General features: G+C 42.5%; 1 protein-coding gene across 3 annotated transcripts in view; it reads left to right on the plus strand.

Annotated features, from left to right (window-relative positions):
* Positions 1-14398: 14398 nt before the first annotated feature.
* Positions 14399-14499, plus strand: part of LOC124796301 (prostatic spermine-binding protein-like) — a 31530-nt gene continuing 31429 nt past the window's right edge. For all 3 annotated transcript variants that reach the window (XM_047260422.1, XM_047260423.1, XM_047260424.1), the window contains exon 1: positions 14399-14428. In XM_047260422.1, the coding sequence (XP_047116378.1) occupies positions 14402-14428 (27 nt within the window). In that variant the 5' untranslated portion in view covers positions 14399-14401. The remainder of the gene's footprint in view (positions 14429-14499) is intronic.

The following is a 14499-nucleotide window of genomic DNA, read 5'->3' on the forward strand; positions in this document are numbered from 1 at the left end:
AAAAATTCAAGGACACACTATAATTATTTAAATAAAAATCAATTTTTAGTATAATTTTTATTTAAAACAGAGTAAAAATATAAAATAAGTTATCCTAACTCCATACAGAATTCTAATCAGATACGGATAGTCATGAAAATTTGTACTTGTTGGTGTTTATTAGCTATGACAATACTTGTATGATTTATAACGAAAAACATGGGGTACTTTCAATAGATAATAACCCACTCAAAATAATAAAGGGTCACTTTTTGAAACCCCGTAATTTCTCATTACTGCGACGCAGAAGCGTAAAATTTGGTTCAAAGGTACCTAAAATTTTCCTCTGTAATAATGTAGAAGGGTGGCCTCCAGTCACACCTCGACACTTCGAAGGGCAAAGCATCGAAACATGTGACAAAAAGGCCATAACTCAGTTCACGTGAGGCGTAGGCTATCGTGTACGTGTCACACTATGGGAAGGTCGTCGCACCGCCCTTAGCCAGATCTCACCACTTCCCTTGACGCTTTTGCGATGATGGTCAGGACCGCGAGGTACAGCATTGGCATAAGGTCGTTTTCTGATGTGTGACAGAGGAGAAGATTTAAGACACACCGACGCTCTGAATCAACACGAAAAGGCCCCAGGAGGTGGCATACAGGGAGTCAATGAAACCACCTCTTCATTTTGGTCTTTCATTTACACATATTTTGCGGACAGTGTGGTGTGTGACGTGCAACAGAACGTCGTTTTTGACAACCTTTAACGTTGCTGACACCCTACGGATGATTCAACCCTTCTCTAAGGACATCGTGGGGCTGCAAGCACAATGGATACGATCTGACCACTCAGGAGCACAGCTTGACCACAGTGTTTGATATGGTGTATAGAGTACAACCAAAGAGACCATTCAAAACCATTCGACGAAATTTGAACCTGATACTAAGCAGAATGGAGAGTTTGTGCTTTTTCAATCCTCCTATTTTGCGCCCTTCTGTGGAGTGGTCAGAGTGAGGTGCTACATCTACACATGCATGAATAAAACGATAAAGAGTTTCTATAAGAGCCCCAATTCGGCAGTACCTTTGGTACCACCTGCACACCTTTGTTGAGCTCTTTAAAAGTGTACCTGAACAGAGACAATCGTTGCCTGATTCCCAGGAGCCTGCAGGTAGGCAACCCCTTAGACACCCCTCAGATCTCACATGTCCAAAAGCAGGTGCTACGTCGTCAGTGTAGCGCCATTCAGCTGAACGTTTTCCAAGTGGTTGCCTGTTCAAAGGTGCTCAGGAATCGATCAAGGATTATCTCTGTACATTTTTAAATACTAAGATGGTGCCAAACTGTGGACTTAGAGAGACCCTGTGCCATTTTATTCATGCATATCACACCCTCCTGTGGTCATGCAACATGAGGGTGTGAAAGAGGAGGACTGTAAAAAAGCATAAAAACCTTCCTCGACTAGTTTTGAACGTATCAATATGAAATAAGATGGGTTGATGTCGCAACTACTTAGATCTGAAGTTGATCCTGACTGATCGCAACATGTAATCTAATTAAAAATGTGCAACTGAGACAGAACAATAAATGAGAATTATCTTTTTGATAATGTTTCAACACGACGAACTCGTAATTCCCACTTTTACTGATAAACGGCGTTGAGATTTCGGCAACCTTTGGTTCCATGCTTTCCTTTACTCGACCAGTGTTTCGCACAGTTACGGATTTTAGGCGCTACAGAGCTCATTTCGTACAGTACAGCATAGTACTTGGCACAGAGCTGCGAGAGATACACATTTGTAGACATATGACAGCAACCGACTGTTACATCGAGCCGGCCTTTGTGGACGAGCGGTTCTAGGCGCTTCTGTCTAAAACCGCGCGACCGCTACGGTCGCAGGTTCGAATCCTGCCTCGGGCACGGATGTGTGTGATGTCCATAGGTTAGTTAGGTTTAAGTAGTTCTACGTTCTAGGGGACTGATGACCTCAGATGTTAAGTCCCATAGTGCTCAGAGCCATTTGAACCATTTTTTGTTACATCGAAATCACAGTTTCCAGCATTTTCTGTTATGATTAGTTCTTTCCTTATTAAGGAGCGTCAATTCTGCGTCAGTAATATAAATACTTTCCGAACCAGTTTCATGTGTGGCAGTGCAAGAATATCTACATTCTCATACACCGCTTTAGAAAATGAAGACGAGACGACACAATGGAGAAATTCGAAGAGTGGTTATGCTTCTGAATGTCACAATCAAGACGTTTCGGTCGCACGCCATCAAATACGTGACCTCTACACGGACAGGCACCTGTGTATCACAAACTTCTAATTTTATCGTCTGGTACATTATACGGAAGGAAAATATATCTGGGATAGTTTTGGTACATGCTTTCTGTAAGTAAGAGTACATCGCCACGTGGTGGACTCCGTCAGTGCTATAGCGTCTCCCTTCTTTTTTCCTGGCCGTTGTCCCGTATCTTCATGGAGTCGGCGTATTAATCTTCGGATTTTTGGCAATGTAGTGGTAAAGGGTGATCGAATGCTCTTCTTGTCGCACCACCCCTTCGCAAGATTTCTTATGCCGTTTTCGTTCGCAGGTTCTCATAATTTATCTTGTTCTAATTACTTTGTACAGAAGCATTTACATCTCTGGTTCTTCTTATAAAATAAAACAAGAATCAATTTTTAGCGTAATTTCACAGAAATGACTTGCAGAGTGTGAATAACTCACGGTACCACCTGAAACATATCACATAGTGCGTCAAATAGGATTAGCTACAGGCAGGTTGGCTATCACGGTTTGGATCACTACTTACCGAGCGTCTACTTCACACAGAAATTTCGAATTTGCGCCTCAAGCATATCTTAAAAAAGTACAAGCACGCAGTCAAAGTGATGAATACATTTTATGCCCTGAAGTTTTCCTCCAGAATGTGAATTTCAACCACGGATAAAGCGATCGGACCTTTTTAAAACGATAGGAGGAGGCGAGCTCATGCAAAGTGAAACAAGGCTGTGATGATGGGGGGGGGGGGGGGGGGAGAGGGGAGATAACACTGATGTAAAACAACTGCACACTAAACACGTGTACGAAATTATTTAACATATATGATATAACCAACGCATATTGGTATCACATCTTATGGGTCCAATTCGTTCAAGGTAAGATGTCCTTGTAAGGAGTTACCTACGTAATCCAATAACCCATAAAATTTAGCATGAGTGTTGAATGGAATGATTCGCAATCATCTCAGAACTCGCAGATCTCGGAGTAACAGCTTCAACTGCGACTTGTTTGCTGAAAATTTTCATTTTGTCCATAATCGATATGAGGTCTTGATTGTGAAAGTTGTTGTTAAAATGTCAGCTCAACCAACAACTTAGAATGTAAAGAAACCTCTAGAGTTTTAGTATTTTTTACACTTTATCGCATAAAAGTTGAAGAGGAAACGTGAGGGCTATCACAATAAATGTGTACTGGTGGTGGTGGTGTGGCCTTCAACTACGCACCCACAGACTCAGAGATGTAATATTAAAAGTTTTGTGTGGTTTCGTTGTCCAGGGGCTGGGATACGTAGTTGCCGCATTACAGGCCAAATACAGCTGAGTCTACAGTATACGATAAGAATACACACATGAATCGAATGGTCGAAGATTTCTATCACTCGGCAATTGCGAATTCTGAATGTAACATATAAATTTATAAATGAAAAATTGCAATTAAATAAAATCTGCAGGTACCATCTTAACGACTTTAAATGATGAGCAAGATACTAGAAGTCCATTTGAGAATGTGGTATATTTCTGCAAAACACTTGTTGGTGTCGATGGTCCAGCAATTAAATAAAATATAAGCTGAATAACAGGGAAATAATAGATTCCTACTGGAAGTAATTAGTTACGAGCAACAACATAGCTCGCGAGATATTCACTTCTAATACCACACTACGTCTTCTACATCTACATCTACATCCATACTCCGCAAGCCACCTGACGGTGTGTGGCGGAGGGTACCTTGAATACCTCTATCGGTTCTCCCTTCTATTCCAGTCTCGTATTGTTCGTGGAAAGAAGGATTGTCGGTATGCCTCTGTGTGGGCTCTAATATCTCTGATTTAATCCTCATGGTCTCTTCGCGAGATATACGTAGGAGGGAGCAATATACTGCTTGACTCCTCGGTGAAGGTATGTTCTCAAATCTTCAACAAAAGCCCGTACCGAGCTACTGAGCGTCTCTCTTGCAGTCTTCCACTGGAGTTTATCTATTATCTCCGTAAGGCTTTCGCGATTACTAAATGGTCCTGTAACGAAGATCGCTGCTCTCCGTTGGGTCTTCTCTATCTCTTCTATCAACCCCATCTGGTACGGATCCCACACTGCTGAGCAGTATTCAAGCAGTGGGCGAACAAGCGTACTGTAACCTACTTCCTTTGTTTTCGGATTGCATTTCCTTAGGATTCTTCCAATGAATCTCAGTCTGGCATCTGCTTTACCGGCGATCAACTTTATATGATCATCCATTTTAAATCACTCATAATGCGTACTCCCAGATAATTTATGGAATTAACTGCTTCCAGTTGCTGACCTGCTATACTGTAGCTAAATGATAAGGGATCTTTCTTTCTATGTATTCGCAGCACATTACACTTGTCTACATTGAGATTCAATTGCCATTCCCTGTACCATGCGTCAATTCGCTGCAGATCCTCGTGCTTATCAGTACAATTTTCCATTGTTACAACCTCTCGATATACCACAGCGTCATCCACAAAAAGCCTCAGTGAACTTCCGATGTCATCCACAAGGTCATTTATGTATATTGCGAATAGCAACGGTCCTACGACACTCCCCTGCGGCACACCTGAAATCACTCTTACTTCGGAAGACTTCTCTCCATTGAGAATGACATGCTGCGTTCTGTTATCTGGAAACTCTTCAATCCAATCACACAATTGGTCTGATAGTCCATATGCTCTTACTTTGTTCATTAAACGACCGTGGAGAACTGTATCGAACGCCTTGCGGAAGTCAAGAAACACGGCATCTACCTGATTCCTACAGAGTAGATTTCTAGTCTCCAGAAAAGTCATTATACTGGATCATAATACGTGTTCCAAAATTCTACAACTGATAGACGTTAGAGACATAGGTCTACAGTTCTGCACATCTGTTCGACGTCCCTTCTTGAAAACGGGGATGACCTGTGCCCTTTTCCAATCCTTTGGAACGCTACGCTCTTCTAGAGACCTACGGTACACCGCTGCAAGAAGGGGGGGGGGGGGGGGGCAAGTTCCTTCGCGTACTCTGTGTAAAATCGAACTGGTATCCCATCAGGTCCAGCGGCCTTTCCTCTTTTGAGCGATTTTAATTGTTTCTCTATCCCTCTGTCGTCTATTTCGATATCTACCATTTTGTCTTCACTGTAGAAACATCGGAAATGTCACAAGTTCACATGTCCGCTCTCCGAAGTATTTTTATCTCTCGCGAGCACGCGCATACCGCTCCACACTCCAAGTCTCTGCGGCGAATGTGCGTCCCCGTCGCGTCTCCGCGTCCAGCACTCTCGGACCTCCGTCCAACACCTCCTCCTGTCCTGTGCCGTACTCCAGAACTCTTCACCTGAACTCGCTTCCATCCAGTCTCCCCATTTACGAGCGCTGTGATTGGCTAGAGCGCTCGCGCCATGTCTTCATGCCAACGCTCACACACAAACATAATGAAACACATTCGAGGTACTGTATTTACATTTAAATAACTTGAAATTATATAACTATTCCTATGGCTGGGCCATAAACACGCTCTAACACACATTATTAGATACATAAACAAATTAAACAAAGATATTGCAATTTTGTCATATGATGACATGATGGAGATCGTGGCTGTTGTTTGAAGACAAATTTTGATGGTGTTAGGACAGCAACCAGCCACAAATTTACTTTTAGTTACTTTATTCAAAGGGCACCGTTACCGGTTTCGAATCGATGTGATTCATCCTCAGACGGTTTACACGCTTTCTTTATGACATGTGTTTTTTACAGATTAATTTTCCTAAAATATAAATAATACAGACGGTACGTTACAGATTTTCGTTGCATGTGACTTACGTGAAACGTCGGTTTGGAGTGTTTGTTTCCATAACATTCGTCCAACAGATATAATTGCATTCCCACTGCATTCTTATTGTTGCACACGTAAATTGTTCTCACTAAATACTTTAGATTTGTCAAAAATGGTTCAAATGGCTCTGAGTACTGTAGGACTTAACTTCTGAGGTCATCAGTCGCCTAGAACTTAGAACTAATTAAACCTAACTAACCTAAGGACATCACACACATCCATGCCCGAGGCAGGATTCGAACCTGCGACCGGAGCGGTCACTCGGCTCCAGACTGTAGCGCCTTAGATTTGTCACTGAGAAGATTTCTACCACGCACCACATGTTTTGATACATACAAAGAGCTTACAAACATATGAGTATCACAGATGCTATGATATATCGTAATATTTGACAATGATGTTCCTTTCCAAACATAGGACGTCATCGTCAAATGTTACGATATATCATAGCATCTGTGATACTCATATGTTTGTAAGCTCTTTGTATGTATCAAAATATGTGGTGCGTGGTAGAAATCTTCTCAGTGACAAATCTAAAGTGTTTAGTGAGAACAATTTACGTGTGCAACAATAAGAATGCAGTGGGAATGCATTTACATCTGTTGGACGAATGTTATGGAAACAAACACTCCAAACCGATGTTTCACGTAAGTCACATGCAACGAAAATCTGTAACGCAACCATCTGTGTGTGACGTGTTTATAATTATGTATTATTTATATTTTACGAAAATTAATCTGTAAAAAACACACAATATGTCATAAAGAAAGCGTGTAAAACCGTCTGAGGATGAATCACAACGATTCGAAACCGGTAACGGTGCCCTTTGAATAAAGGAACTGAAAGTAAATTTGTGGCTGGTTGCTGTCCTAACACCATCAACATAAATAAACATATATCAAACGAATAGAACAAAAGGTAGGCCAGTAGCCTAATGTCTCTGTGCTTTCTAAAACACAGTAAATATTTAACCAAATTCTTCATGAATGTTATATATCCGTTATAAACAAAGAATTAGGTGAATAAATATATTTATAAGCATGCTGCTACCATTTTTTCGTGTAACTGTGGAGTACTTATGGCCTGACGCTATCGATAGTAATCGGCCACTTTGACCTCCAATAACTCTTGTATTATTCAAGTTATATGCCTGTAATTCATACCAATTTAGGTTTACACTAATAACTTTCTAAAGACACAGCGATCGATAAAATCGGATGAATCGTTTATATTTTGGAAATTCGTTGCTGGATGTTACTTGTATAATTTACTGTCAGATACTAAACTTTAAACTAGTAAAGATATTGAAAATCTGATTAAACCATCAGAATCGTCGTGCAAATAATAGTAATTTACATGTTGCTTTTTGAGGTATCATGATTCATCTGACTACTATTAATTTCTATACGAACTGTGAAATGTCTGCCATTAAGATTTCACAAAGTCCGCCATCTTTGGCCCTCCCGGTGCACAGTGTCACCAAGGAATTCCCAGCCACGTGCTCGATGGACGACGCGCTGGGGCTACCCCACTCGTCCGGCTAACGTTCCGCACCACGTGTTTGCTGCCGGGCCCCGGCTGACCGAGCAGTTCGTGCAGCCACTGCTTCCTCCGAACTCAGAATAGTTTCAGGGCGAAAAGACTCGTCCGTTACTTCACAAACGCTTGTGTACTTTAACCCTGAGTACAAGTTTAACGGTAAACAAGAAGCAGACCACCCCATGAAAGTCTATGTAAATTCCAATATATATGTGAACACACGTGTGTGAAAGTGGTCTACAAGGAAAAAGTACAAGTTAATGAATGCACTAGATCTAAATCCAATACATAAATCATATAATACAAGCCACACAGCTGTCGCCAGGGTGGCGATGCACGAACGTTGAGTAACAGTAGTTAACACTCCCACCTAAGAAACATCTCAGGTTCACAAAAGAAATAACACTGCAGACCCCGAGAAAACTTGGCAATGAGTGCAAATGGCTACTTGTAAGCCAGTCGCGTTTTCAAGATTCAAATCACCATGTGTTCTGAATCAACCAGAACGTGAGGAAAGGTACGGTATTATGCATGGGAGATTTGCACCCAAAAGCTCTCGAAAACTGCGCTACTTGACTTTACCTTAATTTCAGCACAGTTCCCGACTAACTTAACGTAATTACAAGGCTTGCGGCAGGCTGCGATCTTACCAATGCTTGCCGGTCAAATGCCATTATATACACACCAGGACGACGAACAATAAGTAAGTTCTGTCTTGCGAGACTTGGCGGAAGCAGAACGAATCCTGCTGCACAGCGCTTTCATTGGCCGAAGCCGGTCAAAGCTCTCGATATGACAACAGTACTTCGAACAAACAGAAAGAGGCCATGGAGAAAGGCGATACGTGACTAAATGTCTGTAATCGAAACAAATGACTTGCGTCGAGCGCAGTGATCTCTGACCTCAAAAGATGGAAGTTCGACATGCCTGCAGATTACTGAAAGTTCGCTACATTGTAATTAGGTAAACTAATTTTTACGGGTCTGAGCGTGATAAAGAATTCTTTACTTATTTCTGACTTTGAACTTTATATTAATATGCGATGAATCGTCTGATGTGGGAGCAGGATCGAAAAGCATTTTCGTTTTGCGTTCTCGTCATAATTCGTGCAGCCACGTTGTAATTAGGCAAGAAACGAAATACGAGCGTCTTTTCGTGGTACGTTTAGGCATGTGGAGTTCGAGATACTATAAAGATCACCGTTCAAGTGTGGAGCAACCCTGCGATACATGAAAGGAGCTCGTTCTAAACGGCTGGCTTTTACATCGTCTTTATATATTAAGCCTTAATAACGAGATAAACGTTACATATAGCTTCTTAACTTATTTCAACTGAATTCAGCATTGTTCAAATTTGACTACGTCGAAGAGTTGTGAACTGCTCCTTGGATATGTGTTTAGCTATTTCGAAGATAATTTCTGTGTTTATTAGAAACTGTAAAACCTTAACTGACGCATGAAAGTCTTTCAGTCATTCGATTAGTTTGATACTTTTTCCACCTTTTCCTATTCTGTGCTAATCTCTTCATCTCTTGCGGTGATCGCAACGAATTCTGATCTTCAGATATATAGTGTATTCAGGTAGTTTAGTTTAATTGGATGTCTGCGTGATGCTACGTCGGAAACCCACATTCGTCAGAGTTCTCTCAGTTTCGTATAGCTATTGATATTTATCAATTTTTGATTATTAATCTTCTAATGAATTCTAACTCAAGCGCAAATTCGTTTTTTCCAACAGAGGAGAGCTGAGAAAATAAATCTGTAGCTTCTAAACCGTTCAGCCAAATTTTATCGTAATTGTAAAACAGTCGTACATCGTCTTTTGTATGTATCGATGACTTCCAGAAATTATTTTTAGTATTAGGTTCCGTAGTTAACTCTTGATTCACTGCTAATGCAAGTAGTAGCTGGCGTTCTCTAACTGCAATCTCAGAAAACAGACATTCTCATAGCACGCCGCGCGGAGTTGCCGCGCTGTTAGAGGCGCCATGTCGCCGGAGGTTCGAGTCCTCCCTCGAGCATGGTTGTGTGTGTAGATCTTAGCATAAGTTAGTTTAAGCAGTGTGTAAGTCTAGGGACCGATGACGTCAGCAGTTTGGTCCCTTAGGAATTCACACACATTTTCTGATAGCAAGACGTCTGCCTAATTCCAAAAGTAAAAACACTTAATATATTTTCAAAGATAACACTATTCTCAATTGTTTATAACATGCTTGTAAATGTTTGTGATGGTTACTGACGCTAGGGGTTGCTTGAACTCATACTAAAGCAATCATTTCTTTCCATACAGTGATTCTCTTCAGATACGACGAACTGCATAAATTGTCACTTTTGAATAACTTTGTTGTTGTTGATCAAATTCAACTTTATATCCGTATTCCTTTAAATGATTCGTAGATAGGGAATAGCGTATGATACTCAGTATGAGCTTCACGCACCTTTAATGTGCACGCAAGGACATACAATACAGAAATGCTGCATAAACAGTACTCCATCATTTAGTTTTCATTTATAATAATATTTCAAAGTAACTCATGGCAATGTTTTCCAGTATGTCTACCGGACACTGGTCGTCGGCTGACATGCACTGCCTCTTGCCACCTCGGTGGATATCGTTGGACCCCCTTGTCATAACTCGTGCTTTGTACATCCAACAGATAGAGACACAATACTTAACACGACTTTCACAATACTACGTGTTATTTAAAAAGAAAAAAGAAAACACCCTCCAGAGTACCGAACGTTGCCTGGCGGAAAAGAAAACGGTGTTTCAGCCATAAAAGGTGAAACACTACAACCTACATAATTACTAGACCTGACAATCTGTATAATGTTCTTTGTACATCATAGTCTTGGTCTGCCACCATTAGTTTTCGCCTGTATAGCACTTTCCGCGCCATGTTAAGAATTCCTGTATGCTGTAGCAGACGTCTTCCTGTTTGGTAAGAGTCTGCCACAGTCTTCTTTTCCCATCTATATTAAAAAGTGCTTGCTACAGTGGTTTATTGTTATGCAAAGAGGACCAAGTAACACAACCATTGTTTATCTTAGACTCCTGCTTCGGTTTAATATTCTGTCGCAGGATCTCGTTCACACATACTGCTGTAGTCGTTATGAGAAAACTTTAGCTTCTAATACATCTCATAAACAGTGTTTTATTTAAATTGATTGCTGAAACATGTGCCCTGTAGCTGGTTGTTTTCACATCAGGTCTCGATTTCCATTACACAGCATATCTGTATGGTGCAAAAAGTGACATTTGTCAGTCATCCACATGAGCAATAAAGGAATCTGTAAAAATTTTCGTTACACTATAAGTCACACAAGGTTATGAATTCAACAAAATACTTAGGGATTACAGTCACGAATAACTTATATCTGAATGACAGCCAACGGCCTTGCCGCAGTGTAACACGGCTTCCCGTCACATCACCGACGTTAAGCGCTGTCGGGCTTGGCTGTCAACAGGATGGGTCACCGCCCGTGTCTGCTGTTGGTAAGAGGGGTGCTCTCAGCCATCGTGAGGACAATTGAGGAACTACAGTAGATCGTCGATTATCCGAAGTAATTGGGGGACATGGGTGTTCGGAAAACTGGTTTGTTCGGATAATCGAACTGTACGTGTTTATTTGCCAAAAAGAAGTACTGTACAGTAAATTTATTCATAAAAACAGGCATCTCTTTTAGTATTACAAAGTAACATACAAAGGCAACTTCAGTAGGAATATATAGCATGTGGCACAATTTATTAAACAAAAATATATACATATTACATACGCATTTTGCATGAACAATACACACAGTATACAAAATTAACTTTTCAAAAAATCCTTTATTTTGGTCTGTCTAAGCAAGCCTACCCGCTTACGAGCAGCTAAGTCACGTACTTTTTTCATTACAGATATCTGAAACTGGTCACTTTCATCTTGGGCTTCAAACCATCGCAAGGTAGTATATAAACAGGTGAACGCCTCAGAAGCTGTTGGTATACTTTCATCTTCACTTTCTGGAGCACTGATTGATGAGATGCTGGCGGCTGGTGACGACGTTTACAATCTCGCTGTCCTGCATGATTTGCTCTCCTGGATCTGCATCATCGATATTCATCCATTCATGAACGTCTTCTTCATCACATTCGTGGCAATCTATTGCTTGGTTTGGGAGTGAGGGGGATGATGGACGTTAGGGTGGGAGAGTAGCAGGTGGGAGCGAGTACACAGTTCGATTAAGCGGTCGTTCTGTTGACCGTCGTTCGGATAATCGCCGCTCTACTGTACTTGATTGAGAAGTAGTAGCACAATGCCTGGGAGAGCGATACGTGACCACATGACCCTCCGTATACGCATCTGGTGACGCCTAAGGGCTTGATTGAGAAGTAGTAGCACAATGCCTCGGAGAGCGATGTGTGACCACATGACCCTCCGTATACGAATCTGGTGACGCCTAAGGTCTGAGGACGACACGGCGGCCGGTCGGTACGTTGGGCCTTCAAGGCCTGTACGGACGGTGTTTGTTTTTTTATAACTGAACGATCACATAGATAATCCTGTGAGGAAAGCGAACCAAAAACTGCGATTTATTGGCGAAACACTTACAGAACGTCACTAAAGAGACTGCCTACACCCGCTTGTGCGTCCTCTTCTGGGGTATTTTTGCACAGTATGGGGTCTATATCAGATAGGACTGTGGGAAGACATCGAAAAAGTTCAAAAAATAGCAGCTCGTTTTCTGTTATCGCTGAATAGGGGTAAGAGTGCAACAGAAATGATAGGCAAACTAGGGTGGCAGTAATTAAATCAAAGGCGTTTTTATTATGGCAATATCTTCTCACAAAATCTCAGTCATCAGCTTTCACCTCTGAATGTGAAAGTATTTTATTTCCACCAAGCTACATGTGGAGGAATGATCATCATAATCAAATAAGACAAGTCAGAGATTGCACGTGAAGATTTAAATGTTCGTTTATCCCGCTTCTTTTCGAGAGTGTAACGGTAGAGAAGTACACTACTGGCCATTAAAATTGCTACACCAACAAGAAATGTAGATGATAAACGGGTATACATTGGACAAATATATTATACTAGAACTGACATGTGATTACATTTTCACGCAATTTGGGCGCATAGATCCTGAGAAATGAGTACCCAGAACAACCATCTCTGGCCGTGATAACGGCCTTGATACGCCTGGGCGTTGAGTCAAACAGAGCTTGGATGGCGTGTACAGGTACAACTGCCCATGCAGCTTCAACACGATACCACAGTTCATCAGGAGTAGCTACTGGCGTATTGTGACGAGCCAGTTGCTCGGCCACCATTTACCAGAAGTTTTCAGTTGGTGAGAGATCTGGAGAATGTGCTGGCCAGAGAGGCAATCGAACATTTTCTGCATCCAGAATGGCCAGTACAGGACTTGCAACATGCGGTCGTGCATTATCCTGCTGAAATGTAGGGTTTCGCAGGGATCGAATGAAGGGTAGAGCCACGACATCTGAAATCTAAAGTCCACTGTTCAAAGTGCCGTCAATGCGAATAAGAAGTGACCGAGACGTGTAACCAATGGCACCACATACCATCACGCCGGGTGATACACCAGTATGGCGATGACGAATACACGCTGCCAACGTGCGTTCACCGCGATGTCGCCAAACAAGGATGCGACCATCATGATGCGGTAAACAGAACGTGGATTCATCCGAGAAAATGACATTGTGCTATTCGTGCACCCAGGTTCGTCGTTGAGTACACCATCGCAGGCGCTCCTGTCTGTGATGGCAGCCATGGTCTCCAAGCTGATAGTCCATGCTGCTGCCATCGTCGTCGAACTGTTCGTGCAGATGATTGTTGTCTTGCAAACGTCCCCATCTGCTGATTCAGGTATCGAGACGCGGCTGCACGATCCGTTACAGCCATGCGGATAAGATGCCTGTCATCTCGACTGCTACTGATTCGAGGCCGTTGGGATCCAGCATGGCGTTCCCTATTACCCTCCTGAACCCACTGATTCCATATTCTGCTAACAGTCATTGGATCTCGACCAACGAGAGCAGCAATGTCGCGATACGATAAACCGCAATCGCGATAGGCTACAATCCGACTTTTATCAAAGTCGGAAACGTGATGGTACGCATTTCTCCTCCTTACGCGAGGCATCACAACAACGTTTCACCAGGCAACGCCGGTCAACTGCCGTTTGTGTATGAGAAATCGGTTGGAAACTTTCCCCATGTCAGCACGTTGTAGGTGTCGCCACCGGCGCCAATCTTGTGTGAATGCTCTGAAAATCCAATCATTTGCATATCATAGTATCTTCTTCCTGTCGATAAATTTCGCGTCTGTAGCACGTCATCTTCGTGGTGTAGCACTTTTAATGGCTAGTAGTGTAGCCTGAAGGTCGTGCGATGAACCCTTCCAGACACTTAATTCTGAACTGCAGAGTAATAACGTAGATGGTGGAACGCATAGAGAAGCAGCTGGGGAACTGGAGCAGCTGTCGCGAACACTTGCAGAGAGGTGCCAGACCTTGGTGAGGCGCACAGGACAGGCATTTCCGTCGTCATTTCAGAGGCCGGTGCCTGGTTCGTTAACGCCTCCCGTGTCTCGAACACGTAAGACAAGCAAGGCCGCGCGTTAGCGCCCCGGTCGCAAATGCATGGGGCGGGCGCCGCCTGATACGTGGGTGTTCCCCACTGTTCATGGACGGCGCGTGGAGCTATAAAAACCGTCGGCAGCCCAAAGCCAGCAGCACACCACTACTGGACAACATGGCTGCGACACGAGCTCTCCTTCTGGTAAGCGATACACCTATTCCTCATAGACTAACTATCTACATCTTCTGATCTACATTCCGCAAAGCCCGCTA

Source organism: Schistocerca piceifrons, chromosome 4 (genome assembly GCF_021461385.2).
Source record: "Schistocerca piceifrons isolate TAMUIC-IGC-003096 chromosome 4, iqSchPice1.1, whole genome shotgun sequence".
Lineage (NCBI taxonomy): Eukaryota > Metazoa > Arthropoda > Insecta > Orthoptera > Acrididae > Schistocerca > Schistocerca piceifrons.